The sequence below is a fragment of the Grampus griseus genome (genome assembly GCF_964374135.1).
Source record: "Grampus griseus genome assembly, chromosome: 2".
Classification (NCBI taxonomy): domain Eukaryota; kingdom Metazoa; phylum Chordata; class Mammalia; order Artiodactyla; family Delphinidae; genus Grampus; species Grampus griseus.
The window spans coordinates 62,988,744-63,012,715 of record NC_139018.1 but is presented as its reverse complement, the minus strand read 5'-3'; the positions used below and the strand labels follow the sequence as shown (position 1 = coordinate 63,012,715).

Genomic DNA, 23,972 nt, shown 5'->3' with positions numbered 1-23,972 from the left:
GAAAAATATATATATGGAACTTTTTAAAAAGATTCTAGTTTTAAGTAAAATTTTAAAATTAAAAGAACAATTCCTTCTTAACCAATATAGAAATATTTTCTATAAACGTTGACATTAACATAAAATGAAGAAAGGCATTTCAGATGTAATCAACATCTTCCCAAGAATTTCAAAATGTAATTCTATACCAAAATTAAATTATATTAATTTTTATCCATCAATATCCTTTTTCCGTGTATAATCTCTCATTCTTCTGGCTTGACATATACAATCAATATAATTCTATGGTTATTTTATAGGCAGAAGACAATTGTGAAAATATTCTTTTGAACAATTTTAAACATTTCTAATTCTTCTAACATCTTTAATTACCTTATTCTCTTTCTACTTTTGTTTCTTCCTTTAAAACTGTAATTCTTAACACTTTAGAACACATCATTTCATAGAAGACACGTCCTACAACAATGTTTTTAAATTTCTTTAAACTAGTAGTGTTTTTCACTGATTACCATCAAATATAGATATATTCCCACAGAAAATTCTCCTTCCACAGAATCACAGATTGCAAAGCCTGAAGTAACTTCAAGCAATTTTGTTTCAGGCATGTGAGATATTATCATACCCACTATACAGATGAAGTAAATAACGCCTAGGAAGTTCAGTAAATTATTCAAGGTTATCTAGCTATTTAGTGATGAAAGAGTGAAAAAAAAGATCAGGACAAAGTCCTCATTTTTCCTTGCAGCACTCTTTCTACTACAATGAAGACCAAGTTATAAATCTCTGAGAGGAAAAGGAATAAGATGGTAACTAGGTCCACAGTATGCTGAGTGATCCTACATCCAGAAATTCCTCCCATCATAGAAATTTCTTCCATGCTTGTTAAAGGCAGCAAGGAACCTAGCAGTATACTCCACCTTGGCCTCAGCTGTCTATAAGTAGAGAGCATGAATTCCTCACTGGAAGTTTGTGAAGCCAATATAATTGTATAATTGTAGCACTGAAAATAAGCTACCTAATTTTCCATGTTTATGAGTATATTCACTTAGTAGAAACTATATCAATTAATACATGAGTTCTATAAAGTGAATCAGAGTTCTACTTCTTCAATTCTGTAAAGTAACGGTTTAAAATTATTGATATCAACAGTAAAATAAACTACATGAAAACAATAATGTAAGACACATCTTAATAGCATAAAGTGATAACACAGCATGTCATCAGACTCCAAGTATTACTGAAAAAAAGGTTTTCCAATGGAAGTTTTTCATTTAACAACAAAAACCAACAGATAAGAAAACCATGTATTTATATACATTGTTACTAAGGACTATAAACGTATTGCCCCATACAATTCTCATGATTTTAAAGAGTACATACCAACAGTTTTTTGCCGTACTATACTCCTCGCCTTTTCCGTTCCTGGGGAACCAGTGGTTGTTGCACTTCTCTGTCTCATTGGGGCTTGGCCAGGCTGATCACGACTCCATCCTCTAGAAAATGACTTGTCAACTGAAACTTTCTGAAATTCATGTCCCACTCCTAGAAATGCAGATTTTCAATCTCAGTGTACCGTCACCATATCAATAATCTCTTCGAATTATGTGTGCCACTTTGCCTCAGACTCTTAGGTTTACTCATAAAGTAACTAGATAAAATGCTTGCATACTATAAGGTTTTTCTGAACTTCATTTTCATGTTCCAAAACTGAGGCAGATTTTTAAAAATACAATATCAACAATAAATGATTATAAATCCTCTACCACCCACTTGCTTCATATAGAAGTGAAATATTTGGACAGGCAAAAAAGGATAGAAAATGAGCTAACCAAAATCCATCCTGTGGTGGAAGTTACTCTATCTCTACCTGCCAATAATAGCCACTTGGAAAATAAACAGTCCAGGAAAAAGTAGTCTGGTCACACATTTAGCACTCTGGACTATTGTTAAGTATGAAATGTGACTCAGATGTAATCTCTAGACTGCAACTAATTATTAAGAGTGAAAAATACTAGCAAACCCAGAATTATAAGGACATGTTTTTATGATATAATCACTATGTTACTGTCCCTCTCCAGCTTTTTAACATTAGGCAGGTATATAATCCACATCCAGCGAATGTTTGCTTTTGTTAAAACTAAGAAAATGCTTTTAAAAGAATTTCTCACACAATTCTTTTTAAATAAGAGTAACATGAAATCACCTTCTATGTTTCAATAAAAAATTGTGTATGATAAAAAGGGGGCTTCCCTGGTGCCGCAGTGGTTGAGAGTCTGCCTGCCGATGCAGGGGACACGGGTTCGTGCCTCGGTCCGGGAAGATCCCACATGCCGCAGAGCGGCTAGGCCCGTGAGCCATGGCCACTGAGCCTGCGCATGTGCTCCGCAACGGGAGAGGCCACAACAGTGAGAGGCCCGCGTACCGCAAAAAAAAAAAAAAAAAAAAAAGGAAGAGTGTTTTATAACACATTTTGGTTAATTATTAAAAATAAAATATTTAAGATTCTGAATTATTTATGTAACTTTAGCTAGATATGTACAGAATACTTTATTTCTCATCAAAATTACTGTTGAATTTAAGGCTCTTCAAGAACAATTACAAGGTACCTACATGTTTCACTGTTGAAAATTTTTAACCTTCAGCGTAAATTAAGGAGGGAATAATTAAGAGAAAATACAACTTTTACCTTCACACCTCTCCCTGGCTTGATTTTCCCAGACCAAATTATTTAAACAAATTTATATGGAGCACCTTTGTGAACAACTCTTACCTTTCCCTTTGTGCTTTTTTTGTTTCTGTTCACTCAGCTTATCCAATGGTAAATCACTGAGATCCAAACTATATAAATTTCTAGCTAAAACTTTAGTTAGTGTCTCCATAGTCAGTGACCATTCAGTGGCTAACTCTTCCCAATAGGTCAACGATGACAATACTGAGAGTAAGTCATCCCAAAGTTCTCGGGAGATGTACACATTTAGATTTGCTTTAATCCAGGCAACTATAAGAGTCTATAAAGACAAATAATCAGAAATAACAATGAAATATATTCAAAATCAATTATTAAAAAATTACACCAACAAGCAGAACTTTAAATCATATAATATCCATGATATCCTTTCTTGGTACATAATACTTATAAAAGTAATTCAAACACTCATTACTACCTACTATAAATTTCAACAACTGCCAATTCCCAACATTCTGGCATTAGGACAAGTTACCAAAACTGAAAAGAAATCTCCCTAAAGTTTAACTACCCTTCATGCTGCATTATGTTAATGTTAAATAAATGTTGTTTAAAAAGACATAAAAGTCTCCACACTATTACGTGTTGAAATTATTGAGTAGTTAGTAGTTATTGAACTAAAACAACAAAACCTACATTCTCAAATTAAAGATGGGAATCACTAACTATACAATTTGAATATTCTAAAACAAAAAAAAAGTTACTAGAGATGTATTTAACTTACTGAAATGTGTTTTTGAAAACTTAAACGTAAACTGAAGGATAAAATTAAATTTCATTTTAAAGACACCAGAGGAATTAAAGGTGTTCTGTAACAAATCCAATCACAGAATAAAAAACTTATTCATAAAAGGGCAGAAATTACTGACCAGGCTGTACCCCTGAGACTTTACAGATTTCTACCAAAGATATAATCCTCCTATTGAAGAAATATGTCACAAAATAAAAGTTTTTCAAAAGTTTAACTCAACCAATTTTACTAAGGAATTCACATAAATTTATACATTAAATATAAAGATAAAAATGAGCAGAGTTTATGAAATAAAACAGTAATAACGAGTGGCCCTCCATTCTATTTTTAAACATTCAGAGTACAAAAAAGTTATTCCATGTAGCAAGCTAAAATTTTACCTTCCAATAGCGCCCACCATTGGGTTAGTTCTAACCATGGCGGTGGGGGTGGGGAACTCATGAAGTCAAGAGGAGTTTAGATAATAAATGTAGCTGGTTTCAAAGACTTATACACTACCATCACAGAATTTTAGGTGAACCAGCATATCTGGGGAAAAAATAATCATTTGAATGGCTACACTAATGGACAAGAATGGGAGCTGAGATAGCTTTTATCCTTGACATTAAGAACCATTTTATCCATGTATTTGTATTTAATGTGTCATCTTTAAAAAAATACTACTTTGCTTTCTATTTTCCAAATAATCCATAATACATTTAAAGTCAGTGCTCTATCCTTAGGGTGGAAAACACAGCATATAATTCCTATATAATCAACTACCACTGATACTTCAAATGAAGACGTGAAGAGAATAAAGTCTTCCAGAATAGCATGGTAAGAAAGAATCGTGATTTACTACTTTTTCTTTACTACAGAACGACTTAAAGTCTTGTTTTTCTAACAATCCCAGAGACCGGGAAACTCATAATGCAAACAATCAAGCCATTATCATGAAGCCTTCTGGCAGCTTTTTGCAATCATACGTAAGTGTACCACACAGGAGATAAATATAATCAGCTTGTTTTAACACTTTTTTCACAGATCTGATTGATATTTCCTCTATTAGGTTGTGAGCTTGTATGTATGGCAAATAGTCTATTTAGATAAGCAACTTTTATTTGGCTCTACAAAAAATTATTTAATATGAAATGATTTCTGATTTAAAGCTTTCTTCCCAGGTAGTAAGTTCAGGGCTCAATGAGTCTTAAGAAAAAATACATATCTATCCACCTATTTATCTATTTATTTATTTATTTTTATTGCCTGGAAAAGTGGTCCTGCAAGTCGACCTGCCAAGGTCATATTTTTTTTCCCCTGGAACTGTAGAAAAGCTTGTGACGGCATCTTCAGTACAGACTCCGTGACTCTGAGCAACACAAGCAGCATCTGTTCCCTTAAAGTAAAAAAATTAATTAATGTTTTCTTTTTGCATATGTTTGCTTTTGGTTAATGAATAACTTTCAAATTAATATTTGTTACAAAAATGTTATTACCTTTCAATAACTCAAATACCAAATATCTTTCAAAATTTTAGAATTCTTTGAATATTAAAATATAAAATTCCATTTTATAAATCTATACCAGCCATTTTTAAGCCATTTGTCAGCCACAATACCTCTCACCAAATAAAAATTTATACACCAGCTGATGAATTGGGAGTGAGAATATGGAGACTGCTCCCATCCCTCCACCCCACAAATCAAATAGTGACCTTAGGGAGCTGTCTGAAGAATACTCATCTGTCTATACAATACAATTCTACCTTGCTACCTGTCCATCTCATCCATCTTTACAATATGGAGAACAACTGCACATCTAGAATTGTACCAGGTTCAATTTCAAAAATTTTATGATATTTTAAGGCTAACAGATCACAATGAGCCTGACAAGTAATCAAGAACCATCACTCTATTGCGTCTTTCCATCCTTTTTCGTTTGGCCATCTTTCAATTCTTTATCCTCTTTGTGTACTGCAAGTCAAGCCAACCCTATTACATTATCCTTATCTTGCCTCTTCCTCCTAGATGCTTAATATTAAGACCATAAAATTACCTTATTTGCACCTGATAATTCAAAAACTGATGCAACCACATACAAAAAAAAAAAAAAAAGTCTGACAAGGGGATTTCAGTTGGGCGTATAGTCAGACTAACAACCTAAGTCTATCAAGCCTCCTCCTCTCTGGCTTATTTGCAGGCCCATTCTAGGCATAGCAATATGTGGGACAGTCCATGTGAGAAATGCGGCAGAGGCAGCAAGAAATCCCAGATCTAATATCATGGTTTTTCCGGGAAGTAAGTGCAGAATTAAATATAAAAGTATCACTCAATGAAAAATATCCTGAATTTATTAACCAAACAAACGTATGCATTCAACTCATAAAAATCAGAGGTAACATGTTTGTAACCTTAGGCTTCTAGCTTCACTATATGAAATGAAAAGCCATTTAAAGTCAACCACATATTCAATAAAGAATAGGTTTTCCAAATAAATCTTTCTGATTCGTGGTCAAACCATAATTCACTCATATATTATTAGATAACTTTTCACTTTGTAATACAATAATGATTTTAATTCATAAAGTCTTATAAATTCAATGTAAATATGTGAGAAATCTTTCATAATGCTATGACTTCAAGGGAACTTATAAAAGTTTTAAAAATTCTAAAATTGTGTTCCACATAGCAAGTCTCTCACTTTAACCTGGACCAACAGCATTGATTAAAAGCATATAAAAAGAAAAAAAGGGGAAGGACTAACAAAAGAATGGTCAGTAGGACCACAGTTCAAATTTATGCTGTGTGAACAATGATAAATTACTTAATCTCTTTGTGCCTAAGAATCACCATGTAAAATTATCTACCTCATAGGGTGCTACAAGGATTAAGAAAGAAAACAGATGTAAAAAGATTCAAAAGACACCTGACACAGAAAAAGTGCTCCAAATCAGTTAATAACTACTTCTAGATGTAACTATAACAATATTATGTTAATCAAAAGTTTTTTCAAAATAAAACCATTTTCCCATATGTAACAAAACACCAAGTAGGTATATTCTTTGATTAAGTACCCCCAGTCTTTAAGAATGACTCAGAAGAGGAAAATTGCATACATACAAGGATGTTCATTATCCTCCCCTCCTCCAACAACAAAATAAGTAACTACATATCCAGCAACAGGTGATTAGTTAAGAAAATTATGGTACATACATATGGCATAATACTATGTGACTGTGTGTGTGGTTTGGTGAACCAGATGTTCACCAAAGGGCAAACAATAATTACCTCTAGAGAGTTAGCTATTGGGCAACTTTTATTTTCTTTTTAAAACTTTTCTTTGTTTGAATTTTACAATGAACATGTATCATTTTTACAGAAACCGAAGAACGGCTCTTCTCATCTCTCTAAAAGGCCTCTTTTTTCATTCAATTAAACAAATATTTACAGAGTATCAATAATATATGATACTATGTTAACAAATGTAGGAAATATAAAAACAAGACAACCAGTATATATACCTTTCAGGGCATCTCAATTCAGTGAGGTAAATGGACATTTTACAAGTAATTTAAGAACTAAGACAATTTTGACAAGATCTACAACAGAGGTACAAATACAGAATGAAAGGAAGTGAGCTGAAAAAATAAGGCTATGTGGAAAAAGGAAGGTAGAATCTAAGGACAGTTATGGTAACAATATGAAAAGATGACAGGAATCAGACACTCTAAAGAAAAGTTCAGACTGTGCTCAAGAGAGACAGCAATTTGATAAAGCTGGGAGGTAGGATCTCATTCTGCAGGATGGAGCTTAGGCTTGAGATAGGGCTAGAAAAATACTCAGGAGCCTGACTGTACAAAGCCTTGAATGCCAGGTTGAGGAATCAGGCATTTCATACATTCAGTCATTTACTTATTCATTCATTCACCCATATAAATTCATTTATTCATACATGCATGCCAGTATTCATTCCTGGGGGTGGTGGGCAGTGGGGGAGGCCATCACATGCCCACTTTAGAAAGATAAACAAAGGCATCTTGTGGCAGTTTGATCAAAGATGTTTGAGATAAAGTGAAGGAGACCACTGTGTCATCGTGATTATTACATAAAATATTATATTTATTCACTCATTCATTCAATAATAGAAGCCTGTACAATATTGTTACAAGCCCTCTTCACAGGCACTATTCCTCTAGAATTTACTATGCTCATATACACAATTAAAAAAAACAAGATAAGTATTTTTACCAAGTCTTTTTGTCCATTGATACTTGCACAACCATGAACCGATAAATGTTAAGAATTCGTTTACACATATCTGTGTGCTCATCCAGAAGATTTTTTATCTCATTTGCAGGTTCAAGAAGAAATATGTTTGAGGAGTTTATAATAAACACCTAAGATAAAAGAAATCATTAGTGATTTGTTACAGAATTTCAATGGGAAATTACTTATTCAAAGGGAAAACAACTCAAGATGCTGATCACTAGGTGATCTACAGCAAACTTAAAAGCATTAGACTGTAGGTTAATTCTAACCCTGCTTCTACCACCAGCTTAATATTGGAAATTTAAGCTCATTAAATCTATTTTTATGTTTATCTAGACAAATATAAAATTACTAGTAGGCACCTGAAAAAAATAAACCAAGTGAAAAACAGCATTTTTTAAAAGTGAGGGTGCTTTAATATAACAACCTGATTGTCGTCATAAAATGAAAAGAACAATAAAAATTAAAAATCGTTTAGAATAAAAGATGATACCTCAATCAAGATGGACTTTCTGAATGAGGTGTTCAACACCATTTATTCTCTTTTTTCATGTTTATTGACTATGTGTGCATATCTGTTTTGGTAATAACAGACTGTATATTATTATAGTACTACTAATCAGGGTTCATCAATATGTATCTTTAATTAAATTCATTATAATCAAATCATTAATTGTATTTTGTTACTGAGGAGAAAGTTGTTATAATGGTGACAGGTATGTGCAAAGGTTTTCAAAGACACTTTGGAGGAACAGAACATTACATCTATTGTGAACCTAGGACATTTACATCTTCTACACCCATAATTCTGATTTAAATCCCCTGGATGAACTCCATGGCAAAATACAGTTGTAAAATCATGTGAGAAAAGAACACTAAGCTAACTTTAAAATTGGGAAAAGAGCTGACTCTGTAAGTCACAACACTAAGAAAAGCAAAAAAGAGGCACAAATAACATTAGAAATAAAATACGGACATACCTACATAGCCAGTAGAGAATTTTAAAATGATAGTTCAGTGAATAACTTTATGTCAATAAAATTGAAAATTTTAAAAAAAGGATTATTTTTTAGGTAAAACATAAATAGCCAAAACTGACTCAAGAAGAAATACAAAAGACGTATATATCAATACCATAAAAGAAAGTGAACTGGTAATCAAGGTATCCCTGATCCATCCCTAAACACCAGGCCTACACTGCTTTATTGGCAGAGTTTTGCCCAGCCTTCCCAGTAGATGATCCCTATTTTACACAAGCTGTTTCAGAGACAAATAAACTACCCAATTTATTTTTATAAAACAATAATCCAGTTATCAAAAACAGACAAGGACTACATAAGAAAAGTAAAGAAGAGACCAATATCACTTATGAACATATAGACAAAAATCTTCAAAAAACAGCAGCAATTCAAATTGATCAAAATATAATACTTTATGACCAAGTAGTTATTTACCCCAGAAATGTAAGGATGCCTTGACATTGGAAAAGTCTATTAATATACTATATCCTATCAATAGATTAAAATGGAAAAAAGTAGGGTCATCACAATGCATAAAGAAAAAGCATTTAGCACTTATTCATTATTTTTTTTAATTTAGCAAACTAAGAAAAAAGGTAAAATTCCTTAATCTGAAAAAGAATATTTATCAAGAACTACAGCAAATGTTATAACAGCAATTGAACCTGGAAAGTTCTGCCTGAACCTGAGACATTTGGAAGCAGTGCCAAAAGCCAAGAACAAGACAAGGGTACTCAATATCACCTCACTGTCCCGGGAAACCCAGTAAGCAAAGGTGGCAGGGAGCAGAGAATGGATATAAATATGGGTGACTTAAAAAAGGAAAAGCAAAGCTCAATTATGTAGCAACATGGAAGAAAACCGTTCCAAAGAAAAGGAAAAGCAAGTTTAAAGGACCGGTGAGAGCCGGCCTAGCATATCTGAGGAACAGCAAGAAGTACAGAGTGAAGTGAGGAAGGGGAAAAGCAGTGGGAGATACGTTGAGAAACAGCCAGAGCATGTGAAGCAGAGCTTCTCACACTGCCAGTGGTGAGGGAACAGGTTTTCCCCCCCAAGTCTTACAGAACAATCCTATTATAAAATACAATTTAAAAAATGAATAGGTAAAAAAGGAAATGAAAAAAAGACTTTTCATCAGAATCAAGAGACATTAAATGACTTAGTTTCTAAACTCTCGCTCTCAATTTTGTAATTACCTTGTGGACCAGCACTAGTCTGTGGACCACACTCTGAGGAGCAATGACGTAAAGGCCTGATAGACCATTGGGAAGAACTTTGTTTTTATGCTTAGTGATAAGGAAAAGCCACCAGAGGGTTCAGAGCAGAAAAATAACATGATCTGACTTACATTTTACAGGATCCCTCTGGCTACTGTGTTGAGAATATACCAGGATGATGGATGGGCAAGACCAGAAGCAAGGATACTAATTAGAAATTTATTGCAATAATCCAGATGAAAGATTACTGAGGCTTGAACACAAGAAGTAGTGTGAGTGCTGAACAGCAGTCAGATTCTGCATACATTCTGAAAGTTGACAGGATTTGTCGTCAAATTAGATATAAGATATAGAAGAAATATAGGAAATTAGATGGCCTGAGCAACTGAAAAACAGCTGCCATCAAATGAAGCGAGGAAAACTGCAGGAAGAGCATGTTTGTTGAACAAGGTGAGAAGCCAAGTTTTAGACATGTCAAGTTTGAGGTATCTATTAGATATTCAAGTGAAGATGCCAACTTGGCATTTGAATATTTGAGTTCAGGACGCACAGAGTTCAGATAAGAAGTCTCAGACTAGAGATAAAATGTAGAAGTTGCAGTATATAGATGACACTTAAAGCCATAGGAATGGATGAGATCAACAAGTGAGTAAGTTTACATAGAAAAGAGATCTGAAAGCTGATTCCTGGGCACTTCAACATGAAAAGTTGAGAAATATATTGAAAAATCAGTATATAAAAAAAAAAAAATCTGAGAAGAGGCCGGTGAGTTAGGAGAAACACAGGAGGGTATGCTACTCTGAAGGCCAGATGAAGAAGGGTTTCAACAGCGAGGGAATGATCTACTCTGTAGAATGCTCCAGACAACTCTAGTAAAATTAGGATTGAAAAACATCCATTCGATTTAACAATGGGGAGGTCACATGTGGCCTTGACAAAAACAGTATCGTTTAAAAAAATGAATGAATATAATGAACTAAAAATCAGTAACAAAAAGACAAACAATCCAAAAGAATAATGGAAAAAGCATATTAACAGGCCATTCATACATGAGAAAAGATGCTCAATTTCAGTAGTGATGAAGGAAAAGCAAATTGAAACAGGGAAACAAAAACTAAGAAAAAATGAGACAACATTTCACACACACAGGAGCAGCAAAAATTAAAATCTGACTATACAAGTAATGAGGAAGATATAAGGAAATGAGAACTTACAAGCACTACTAGACGGAATGTAAATTATTATAACCATGCCAGAGAACAATTTGGCAATAACAGTAAAGTAAAGCTGATAATGTACAAATGCTCCAACCCTGTAATTCCACTTCTATGTATATATCCTAGGGAAATTCTCCCACATGTGCCCAAAAATACATATATAGCACGTTTAATGTAGCATTATCTGGAATACTGAGAAACTGGAAACAAAAAACCATCAACAAAAAAAGGAATAAATATGAAATAACCATAAATTGTAATATCACAAAGTACTTTAAAATGAATTAACTATGGCTATGTATCAACAACAAATCTCAAAAACATAATGGTTAATGCAAAATGTTGCAGATGACAGTACACCATGACACAATTTATATAAAGTTTAAAACTGTCTAGAAAAAAAAATGTAGTGTTTATCAATATATTATGAAGTGAAATGAAAGTTAAGGGAAAAACAAAATTAATATGGCATAATGATAATTAATAAATGTGGGTGGTGAGTTCATTACATTTTAAAAATTACACAGAAATACTGAATTTTGTATTTGAAATATTTAATGATTTTTATTTTATTTTAAAATAATAACAAGTGATCTACCTGCAGAACTGCTTGGGCACCAGCTCGTATGTTTTGTTCTATGGCTTCTTCAGAAGCATTATGAAGAACATCTTGGTAGGTGCCATTTTTTGCCCAAGTGGAATTTCGAACATGATCGGCAATACTGGTCCCATTTTCCTGAAGCAAAATATCAAGTTTTTAATATTTCATCAATTAAGAATGCTGTGACAAGTCAGTAAGCTGAAGAAGTAAACTGGAAACTACTGGGTCCCTCTGCTAAACATCTTCTCAAAATAGAACATACCCTATTTGACTACAAAAACAACGCATAGGTGCACTGTAAAAAAGGTTCTCACTGACAAAAATACAAAGAAAGAAAAAAAAAAAATACAAAGAAAGTAAAAACAAATCATCCATAAGGACCAGCCAAAAATTGTATTATTTCAGATACAGACATTTTTCTATCTATCTAATGTATAAACCTCCCTTCTATACATTTACACACTCAAGAATAGGATCATATGATTTACAGCTTTGTAAAGATAAATTCTGTTGTAAAGTAAATAAATGCCAGAATCCAAATGACTTAAATAAAACAATAGAAAATAGCTTCTATTTATCCTACTTAAGAGTAGTAAAATTCCTGTTATCCGAAGATAGATGAATACTGCTACTTCAAACCACTAACACTGCAGCTTTCTGCTTGAGTTTAGCTGTCAAAGTCCCGCTGACTAGGGAGCTCCCTCAGTCAAACAGAAATTTCACTCAGAGTTGATCCCTTTTTTAAAGTTTCTCTCTAGTTTCTTTCTGCTTTTGGTCACTCACCAGTATCTTCAAATACTTTTTTAAAATATATATTTTAATATATATTTTTAATATACAATTTTAATATATGGGAGGTTCAGTCTAATATAAACTATTGTTTCATTACCAGAAGCAGTACTGGAACTCAGTGCTGTCCGAGTAGGCAATACAATATGCCATGGTCTGATCTATAGCTTTCTCTCAAGCTTCATACTTCTATGATCAGGTATCTTCTGAACAGTTCTTCCAGAATGACCCACAAGCACCTCAACTTCAAGATACTTAAAAGTAAATTTACATAACCATGCCCTCCCCTTCCTACCAACTCCTATAGCCTCCTTGGCTGCCATCACCACCACCGCACTTATTTTCTCTCCTATTCATGTGCGAATGGCAACTACCCTGGTTGCAAAAAAAAGAAACTTGAGACACCTTTTCGTTCCTCATACCCAATTAATCATCAAAATACTGGTTTCACCACCAAGGGAGCTCATTTATCTGTCTTCTCCCTTATATGCCCATTGTAACTGCCACTGTCCTTTATCAGGTATTTATTATCTCACTTCTGATACTTCCTAACTAGTGTCCTTGCCTCCAGACTGACCTCCAATCTATCTTCCACTCTGAGCTTGGTATGAGCCTTCTGAAATATGTAACTATCCATGCCATTTTTCTATTCATAATCTTTCCAGTGTCTAGAATGTAATCAAAGTCCACTACAATGGTACACAAGTTACTAAACAGAGCCTAGTTCTTGTCTATCTCACATTTCTTACCACTCTCAACCACCTGCTCTTAGCTACAGCCAAATAAAAGTCTCAGTGTCTCTTACATCTTTGTAGAAGTTATTCACACTGTGTGGCTCCTTTCCCATTTGTTACCTGCTCTTTGTATTATAGTACTTCCTCACTGAAGTCTTTCTTAGGCAGAATTAGGTATTCCCTCTTTCACACTGTAGGATCATAGCAATAATATTGTTTTATAATACTTAAATTTGCATGCTTGTCTTCTTGCTAAATCATTGTTACATAAAGATACAAATGATGTCTTTTCATATTTCTATCTCTAACACTTGTTCTCAAAATGGACATTACATATTTTAGACAGCACTCAAACTTGTCGGAGTGTTTTATTGTCACAAGAATTGAGAATATCACTGGGATTTAATGGGATAAGGCAGGTAATGCTAAACATACAAGGCACATGACAGTCTGCACATACACAAACTGTCCTGTATTCTGCATGTCTTTCAAATGTGTCACAGACAATTTGTGAATAAAAAACCCATTAATAATTAATTATTTGAATCTGTAACAACTCCATTTTATAATTAACACCAAATTTTAAATGATTTATATACACATATATCGAATTTACCAGAAATACAAATCAATTAAAGATTACAACTTTTGTTTTTTGGTTCACGCCATTAGCAAGAAATCACATCTCTAATGGCAACACTGGTGAAGTATGTAAGGAGCCAATAGAACACACCTATGCAATATACCTACATCACCCTGCATTTGTAGCTTCCTTCCTTCTGGCTTTCCTCCCTCCTTTCTACTGCTTGTGTTTTTACTATGTATGTAGGTAGATTTATTATCTATCATTTTTATTTAAGGATACTAAATGACAGAGGGTAGGCTCAGTATTGAGCTATAAATTCATAACAAAAAACTAGAGGAGAACAAATTATTTAGATAGGTTTATTTTCTAGCTTGATGCAAAAACTGGATGTTTTTGCTGGTACATAACAAATACAACTGTGAATATTCTTTCATAATTTATATAATTTTATTTACTTCAATTATATTTCTTAGTTTCATTTTTTCCCTCTAGAACTAGGGAAGGATGCCAAATATACATATATATATGTATATATCGTATGATACATATATATATCATATATACATGTATATATGTATGATATATACATATATATCATATATACATATTCATATATAAATATTGATTCATTGAATCCCTATAGAATGTGCCTATTATTCATTTATATGTTAATATCCTGAAAAAAACCCACTGATGAAGTTAAATTAACCACCAAGGTGATTACCAAGTCACTCCTATCTGGATTTAGTAAGATATATGTCAATATCAGAGTGTAACTTTTTGGTGAGAATCTGACCAATGGCAAGTGTGGAACACAAACCAGAATACTCTGAATTCTTTCCTGGGAATTTCTGCACTAGAGCTGACTGCAGAATAAAAAACATCCTGACCTGTTAAGTAAGCTGGTCTGTGAAAAGAAGTACTGCAGTTTACTCACAGAGGGGAAAGAATGAGATAAGAGAGAGCACGAGTGGAATTTGGGTCCCTGTTTCCATTTACTCCTGAAGTCTAAATGAATAAGACAGGCAAGGGGGAGTTGCACTTTGGTAATCACTCTAAGATGTATTGGGGGATCTTAGCTCTCCAACCAGGGATCGAACCCAGGCCTAGCAGTGAAAGCATCGAGTCCTAACCACTGGACAGAAAGGGAATTCCCACCACACTTTTAAATATTATACCTTTTATAATAGCATCTAATTTTGATCCAGGCAATGACTTAAAGAATCAGAATACAACCTATTTTAAAGTTGTCACATCAAAGAGCTTTGGGATAGGGTACTGAGGTAACTGTTACATTAACTAAATTGCAAAATATAACTGACCCTTGAACAACACTGGGTTTAGGGTGCCAACCCTCCGAGCAGTCAAAAATCTGCGTATGACTTATAGCTGGTCCTCAGTATCCAAGGTTCCTCCGTGTCTGAAAGATTCAACCAACTATGGATCATGTGGTACTGTAGTACTTATTCAATACTATTGAAAAAATCCTTGTATAAATGGACCCACACAGTTCAAACCCATGTTGCTCAAGGATCAACTGTATACTCAAAGGTATCTTTATCTTCCCATTTATCCTGTATTATCTCACTCTGTGAAAATCTAATCTATTAAACATACTAAAATACGTAAGTCTTATTTTACCTCTTCTCTCTTTTCTCCTTCTTCCATAGAAATATCATGGTCTGTGACATTGTCAATGCATGGTAAGTCTGAAGATGAGATCACAATTTCTTCAGGCTCTTGCATGAACAAAGGCTTTTCCTCTTGCTGGATCCATTCTTGATATACTTTTACCACTCTTCTCATAGCTGCTGCTTCACAAATTGGTAATAAAAATGCCTAGTGAAAAAAAAAAAGAGAGAATATAGATAATGATACCTTTTACTTTGACACAAACCACTAACACATACATTTCTATCTTGTTATAAAATGTGAGGTATAAATGGTTTTTAAAGAGTTAAAGTCAACCAATTCATGGTCAGAAAGAAACCTTTTGTCTCCAAATAATTTGTAAATACATTAAGACAGAAATACTTTTGGTAGGGAGATAACTGATTTCCAGCACAAGGAGCAAAGAATTGTTTCAACTGTACTATCTCAGAATGAACATACTCCTTGTAACTATGCTCCTAAAAGCTTAATGTAAATACATCTTTTCATAATAAATCACATTTTTGTAACATATTATTAGGCTTTTTAAAATTAACATTAAAATGAATTTTGATAAAAAGATTTTAATCAAAAAACAAAAACTATGACTCTAAGAAGTAATAAAAATACCATGTAATGAGGCAACTTAGCTTTTCTAAGAGTATTTTTAAGAAGTTACATCTTTCTTCTTTCATTTTACATATATAAAGTTATACAAGTTAAATAATAAGGCAAAAAATACTTAGAAAGTTAAAAGAATATCTTACAGTTATTCTTTCCTTAGGTACTTTCAGGTTGCCGTACGTTTTAAAAAAGTATGTATCTTCCGCATCACAAAAACATTGTCATGTGAGAAAAAAACCTTTTTTATACAATTCATACTTGCATAAATAAAGCAATAAAATACTCTTAATCTCACTATCCAAAGTCCTTCCCTTATGCATGTTTGTGTTTATGTGTTAACGTTTTCACTTTACTTTTTTACAAATAGAACTTGACTTTTTTTTTACAACCACTACCTATTAATTTCAACTGTAAAAATCCAAGACCTTTACCTAAAACCTGCCACTTTCTACTCTAGAATTATCAGTAGGTGTATTTAATAATAATCATGGGGTTAAATGACTTTATCTGATTGAAACTAGCCAAGAAAATCAGGTTCCTGAGATAATGATGAAAAGTTAATGTGTAATATCAATAGGGTATTTAATGTTCTTTGGTAATCCTTTTATTTATTTGCTATTATTGATTCCCTAGCAAACTACTGCATTGGCCAAAAGGTTCATTCAGTTTTTTCCATAAGATGGCTCTAGCAGCACTTAGTTGTCTTTAACTTCATTCGAAACAATTTCGTTAGATTGTATGTGACAGCTGTCATATCAATGTGCATTTTAGAAAAGACATCAAAATTGGTAAATTTTTGTGTAGCCATTTTAATATTGAAGATAGAAGAAAAAAAGCAACATTTTCAGCATATTATGCTTTATAATTTCAAGAAAGGTAAAAACTTAACTGAAATGCAAAAAAATATTTCTGTGGTATATGGAGAAGGTGCTGTGACCTATCAAACATGTCAAAAATAGTTTGTGAAGTTCGCGCTGGAGATTTCTCGCTGGACAATGCTCCAGGGGTCAGGTAGACCAGTTGAAGTTGATAGCGATCAAATCGAGACATTAATTGAGAACAATCAACATTGTTGATACTCAAAATATCCAAATCAGGCACTGAAAATCATTTGCACCAGCTTAGTTATGTTCATCACTTTGATGTTTGGGTTCCACATAAGTTAAGAGAAAAAAACCTTCTTGACCATATTTCTGCATGCAATTCTCTACTGAAACATAACGAAAACGTTCCATTTTTAAAACAAATTGTGACGGGCGAAGAAAAGTGGATACTAAACAATAATGTGGAACTGAAGAGATCGTGGGGCAAGCGAAATGAACCATCACCAACCACACCAAAGGCTGGTCTTCATCCATAGAAGGTGATGTTGTGTATATTGAGATTGGAAGGGAGTCCTCTATTATGAGCTCCTTCCGGAAAACCAAACGATTAATTCCAACAAGTACTGCTCCCAATTAGACTAACTAAAAGCAGCACTTGACGAAAAGTGTCCAGAATTAGCCAACAGAAAGCTAATAATCTTCCATCAGGCTAATGCAAGACCTTATTTCTTTGATGACCAGGCAAAAACTGTTAAAGCTTGGCTGGGAAGTTCTCATTCATCTGCTGTATTCATAAGAAATTGCACCTTCAGATTTCCATTTATTTTGGTCTTTAAAAATTCTCTTAATGGAAAAAATTTCCATTTCCTGGAAGACTGTAAAAGGCACCTGGAACAGTTCTTTGCTCAAAAAGGTAAAACGTTTTGGAAAGACGGAATTATGAAGTTGCCTGGAAAATGGCAGAAAGTAGTGGAACAAAAGGGTGAAGACGTTGTTCAATAAAGTTCTTGGTGAAAATGGAAAATGTCTTTTATTTTTACTTAAAAACCGAAGGCACTTTTTGGCCAACCCAATACGTTACTTACTACTTTCCTCCATCTAACAAACCCATTCCAAATTCTCATTCTCATGTTCCAGCAGCTTAATGGTCAATGGCATAATTTTGATCATCATTGCCTGCTCTAAGACTATTTTACAACTGAAGCAACAGCTCGCCCTTCCTTAAAGATTTAAAAAACAAAACAAAACAAAAAATACCTCAAATAATCTCCAAAAAGTTCTATTCTCAGATACTGAAAAATCAACTTTAAAAAAAATTAGCATGGGAATTTGCTTTATTTTCTGCTCATTTTTGCTATGAACTGAAAACTGGTCTAAGAAAAAGTTTACTAATTTTAAAAATATTAGATCCAGAGCTAAGATTTTCATTATTGCATAAATTATCACACTATACCCCAAGTGGCTGGATGAATCTACTAAAGACTAGAGTGTATATGTATGACATTTGTCCTTACAGGCCCCTACACTGATTCTGCTGACACCCTAAATAAGGATCTTGAGGAAAGACTGATGTTAGCCATGGCTAAAAATCTGATGCATAAAAACTAGAGGGCCATTTTATACATTTACAGTGAGAAATGGTTGTCTCAGACCAGAAAATTCAAATCCATATTGGCACCTTATCTTTCTACAAAGAAGAACCACTCACAATCAGACATCGGTATTAATTGATAATAAGGGAAACGGTCATCATAGGCAAGAATATTTGAATCAATGTGCTCAGCAAATTTTCTCTCTGTACGTAGACCTGCATGAGGTCATCTCCAGTTTTATCGTTCTATGACCATAAAACATCATAACCAGACAACTACATGGAGGAAGAATCAAAACAATAGGAGATGGAAAAAATCAAACATTTGATGATATCAGCTTAAGATAACCTGGTATACACAGTTTTCTAATAATTGGCTTTCCCAATGGGGTCTGATTTACTGGTAGCTAAGGCTCTCTTCTTCAGTGAAAAAACACTAACAAAACATGTTGGTCTCTGATTATTCTTTTAATGTGCTTCCATTATTAATTAACCCAGATTGTGACAGACACATTCTTTAAAATTTAATCAAATACAGTGAGCATTTAGCAGACCTGGGAATTTTTTGTCTCCTTAAAGCAGTGGTTTGCATTTTGGTCTCAGAACCCCTAATCTGCTATATGTTAACACAAATAACACATTTTCCAAATTAAAAGAAGAGTGGCATTATTTTACATTTTTGCAAATCTCCTTAATGTTTAGCTTAATATAGATGACAGTTGGATTCTCTTATCTGCTTGCTTCTACATTAAATCTGATACAGTATCACATGTCAGGTATGCTCTGGAAAACTTCACAGTACACTTGTGAAACAACAAGAGTGAAAAAGGTTTTGACCTTATGAACCTCAAAAGATCCTGGAGATTTCTCATGAGTCCCAGATTATACTTTGCCACCCACTGACTTCGGAAAAAAATTATGCATATGTATGTATGTTTATATTTTTTTAATTTACATACATATAAAATAAATCTGTGGTGCTTTTAAAGGTTAAACTCTTGATGTGTTATATTTACCTCGTATCAAAGTACTTGGGGCTCCTCACTGTAGCCTCCAAGTACTAACAACATAAAGCACAATAAATGGGTTTCCTTATGAAATAGAGGGTTAATGTCTGGAGTCCATTTATGCCTATTCTATTGGATATGGAGAACAATTTTATCATTTCAAATAACTTGGGCATTTATGTTTTACAGTTGTATCTTTGTTTTAAAGATACGTAACAATATAAATACTTTCATCTGAGATAGAACTCACAATCATTAAACTGGCCCTAAAAAAAACATTATCAGCTATATAACAAATTAGCTCAAGACTTAGCTTCTAGAAATACATGTTAGCCCTGAGCTAGGACTGACAAAGTGCCCAGCACTCAACAGTTACTGAGCTTGATTCATTTACCAAATATTTATTAGGTTCCTAACTCACTGCCATGCACTATGGCTACAATGATGAATGAGAAAGAGAAGTATTCATGGAGGGTAATATGAAAGATCAAAATTGAACAAACATTCAAAAAAATAATTATAAAACTCAGGAGAGGTACTATGAAGAAGAGTACAGCTTTCAAAAACATCATTAAAAAAGAGGTATTTACTGTGTGTGTGTGTGTGTGTGTGTGTGTGTGTGTGCGCGCGCATGCACATGTGTGGGCAGGTGCTTCTACCTGTCTGTGTGGGTGGGTGGGTGAATTGGTGAGGGTGGTCATAGAAAACTTTTCTAGTGTAGACACATTTAAGCTATGACCTAAAGGTTGAGTAGCCAGGCGGGAAGGATAGAGAGGAAAGAGGGGAAGGTTGAAGGACAAAAGTTCAGATAGGGAAACAGTAAGTGTAACGGCTATGAGGATGAAATTATTTGAAAGATGAAAAGTAGAGACATTTCTACTAAAATTATGTACCTATAAAGGACTTGTGCTCTAGCTGGGATTGCTAAGGGCAAAATCATTCTATGCCCATATACCTGATAATTAATGGAATATTTCTGTCTATACTATACTATACTGTAGAACATATGAGCCTTCAAAATCAGGAAAGAAACTATTACACAGATTCTCAATTTTGCAAATTTATCATCAGTATTAAGCAGGTAAAAATAGCTTTCCTAATACAATCTAATCTTCAAAATTGATTTCTTTTCAAAACATGAATGATTCATTGGAGTCACCATCCTAAAATCTATTTTTCCTTAAGTTTTACCTTAAAAATCACTTTAAAAAAATAGCTGTTACAATAAAAATAACATCTCAGAGAACTTCAGTTCCCAGCAATATCATAAAAAAGATATCCTGGGGGCTTCCCTGGTGGCACAGTGGTTGAGAATCTGCCTGCCAATGCAGGAGAAACGGGTTCGAGCCCTGGTCTGGGAAGATCCCACATGCCGCGGAGCAACTGGGCCCGTGAGCCACAACTACTGAGCCTGCGCGTATGGAGCTTGTGCTCCGCAACAAGAGAGGTTGCGATAGTGAGAGGCCCACGCACCGCGATGAAGAGTGGCCCCCACTCGCCACAACTAGAGATAGCCCTTGCACAGAAACGAAGACCAAACACAGCCATAAATAAATAAATAAAATTTAAAAAAAAAGATATCCTGGAATCTACCTGCACAGAACACCTAAAAATTATCACAAAAAAATATAATATACATTTTTAAAAGAATGGCTCAGCTTGTGAGGATATTCTGAGTCTAGAACAAAATGGAAGTATTAATCTAGAGAGGCAAATAATCAATGCAGCTGCTGGGTGCTGCCCTGGACAGCCTCCAGAGCTTTGGTTTAAAAGGCCAACTGTATAGAGGGGAGAGACAGATCAGAATCCTACTGACAGCTGATAACAATGAAGGCTATATCCTCAATACAAAGGTGAGCTAGGAGAGAAGAAAATAACTTGACTCCAGAGAAGAGTCAGTGAGGAAACTTGTCTGTTGTCTTGGGGTAGGGGAATATGAGATAAGAACAGCCTTCCCTGCAAATTCATATTCTCAGGCTGGCCATCACCTAACTTTGAGTGCTGCAAAGTGAGAAGAATCATAAGCTAAGAATTGTAATTTAAAGTAAACCAAGGTTGACAGGACCCCTGAACACCTGAGAGAAGCAAGTGCAAATCCTCTCTGGAGAAACACATCCTTCAACCCAGGTTTCAAAGTAATTTCCACAAAATTCCAAAGAAATGTAACCTCTTAACACAAAAATCCAAAACAAATGAGGGTGAGTAAACAGAAACAACAAGGCCAGAACTGCAAAAACTTAAGTTACTGGAATTACTGGAATAAGGAATATTAAATAAGTATTTTAATACATTTTAATTAAGAAGAAAGTGAAAATATGAACAAAGAATAAGCCACTGCAAAAAATGACTAGACAGATATTAAAAAAACAACCAAATACAACTTTTGGAAATTAAAATATAAAGAGCATCATAAAAAACACAATAAGGGGAATTGTTTCCAAGAGTGTCATGGACCAGGTAACCTGACCAACCTTACAACTAAAAAAACAAAAATAATACATTTTTAAAAAAACTTTAATCTTCTTAAATGCACTGATGAGCCATAAAATAGGAAGAAATATTTGAAAATGAAAACCTACATAAAGTCCAAATTCAAGAGAGGTCTTAGGTGTAGCAATAAAGCTGACTTTCACTTTGAATGAAACCAATTACTTTTATGGAACTATTGAGCCAAGGAAGGAAGAACAATAGGAAACCTCCAAACAAATTTGGGATTCCAAAGAACAATATATCATCAGTGTGATGCTGAATTAGAAATAAACCCACCTAACTAAAAGTTTGCAAGGAAAACTGCCCATATTTAGATGCAAAGTAGATAACAGAAATCTTGTCATAGACACTAACCAAAAGCTAGTCTTAATACAGGTTTATACTGTACATTCATTATTATCTGGCTGGCTTAAACTTCAAATCAAGAATTCAGTTTAATGAAGTTGGAAGTGTTTCCTTGCATCTATGTGAAGCAAATGCAATTCCTCTCTGAAGCAATCAACCTTTAACAAACCAAATCAAGAAACAGTCATAAGCAGCAAAAGCTCAGAATCAAAGTTCTGAATTTCTGAAATCACAAAATAGTGCAAGAAATATTACAAGATATTGCAAGAGAATATAGCATCATGAGAAGGAGCATTCAGAAACAAAATATGGCAGAATCAGACCTATGAAGACCTCAGGAATATTAGGGTGATCAATCAATATAAAATAACTAAGTTTCATATTAATACATAAAATGAAAGTAATGAACTAGAGACCATAAAATTGACCAAGCAGACTGGCCAACTTCTAGAAACAGCTGTAATTAGAAAGAAAGTATCCAGAATGCAGCACAGAGAGACAAAGTGATGGAAAATATATGTGAGAGGTCAGTAGACGTATGAAGTGGGAAGGCCTAACACACATCTTGAAAGGCAAGAAAAAAATGGGACAGAGGCAATGTTTAAAGAGAGAATGGCTGGAAAATTTCCAGAATTGTCAAATTATACTAATCCATAATTACAGTATCCCCAAAGTATCCCCTGAAGAATAAATAAAAGGAAATCTAGACCTGGACATACCACAGTAAAATACAAAATGCCAAACGCTAAAAAAAGGTACAAAAAGAGCCAGAGAAAAGATAACTGCACTAAGAGTTCAACTGTTGATTGACATCTCAACAGCAACAATGTAAAACGGAAAAGTGGGAAAGCATCTGAGTGTCCGAAATGTACTAGGTGAAAATAACTGTCAATCTAGAATTTTATGTCCAGGGGAAAAAGTATTTCAAGAATGTGGGCAAGGGCTTCCCTGGTGGCGCAGTGGTTGGGAGTCCGCCTGCCAATGCAGGGGACGCGGGTTCGCGCCCCGGTCCGGGAGGATCCCACATGCCCCAGAGCGGCTGGGACCGTGAGCCATGGCCGCTGAGCCTGCGCGTCCGGAGCCTGTACTCCGCAACGGGAGAGGCCCGCGTACCGCAAAAAAAAAAAAGAATGTGGGCAAAATAAAGACATTTTCAGAGCAAAATCTTGTGTTTGAAAGCAACGGGCATCCAAAAGTAAATTCTAAATGATGAACTTCAAGCAGGGTGGGTTGGCCAAAACATGCCTTCGGTTTTTAAAGTAAAACTAAAAGACACATTTTCCATTTTCACCAAGAACGTTATTGAATAACGTATTCATCCTTTTGTTCCGCTACCTTCTGCCATTTTTTGGGCAACTTCATAATTGAAGTTGCCTGAAAAACTTATCTTTTACCCAAAACTTTTTATCTTTTTAAGCAAAGAACTGTTCCAGGTGCCTTTTACAGGCTCCAGGGAATTGAAATTTTTTGCATTAAGAAAATTTTGTAAAGACCTAAATAAATGTAAATCTGAAGGTGCAGTGTCTGGTGAATA

General features: G+C 34.2%; 1 protein-coding gene across 1 annotated transcript in view; it reads right to left on the bottom strand.

Moving 5' to 3' along the window:
- Window positions 1-23,972, bottom strand: part of RALGAPA1 (Ral GTPase activating protein catalytic subunit alpha 1) — a 220,967-nt gene that overhangs the window by 127,424 nt on the left and 69,571 nt on the right. The window contains exons 11-16 of the mRNA XM_082647208.1: window positions 15,549-15,746; window positions 11,796-11,933; window positions 7,724-7,872; window positions 4,743-4,872; window positions 2,771-3,008; window positions 1,381-1,542 (exon numbers count right to left, since the gene is read on the bottom strand). Coding sequence (XP_082503334.1) covers window positions 1,381-1,542; window positions 2,771-3,008; window positions 4,743-4,872; window positions 7,724-7,872; window positions 11,796-11,933; window positions 15,549-15,746 — 1,015 coding nt within the window. The remainder of the gene's footprint in view (window positions 1-1,380; window positions 1,543-2,770; window positions 3,009-4,742; window positions 4,873-7,723; window positions 7,873-11,795; window positions 11,934-15,548; window positions 15,747-23,972) is intronic.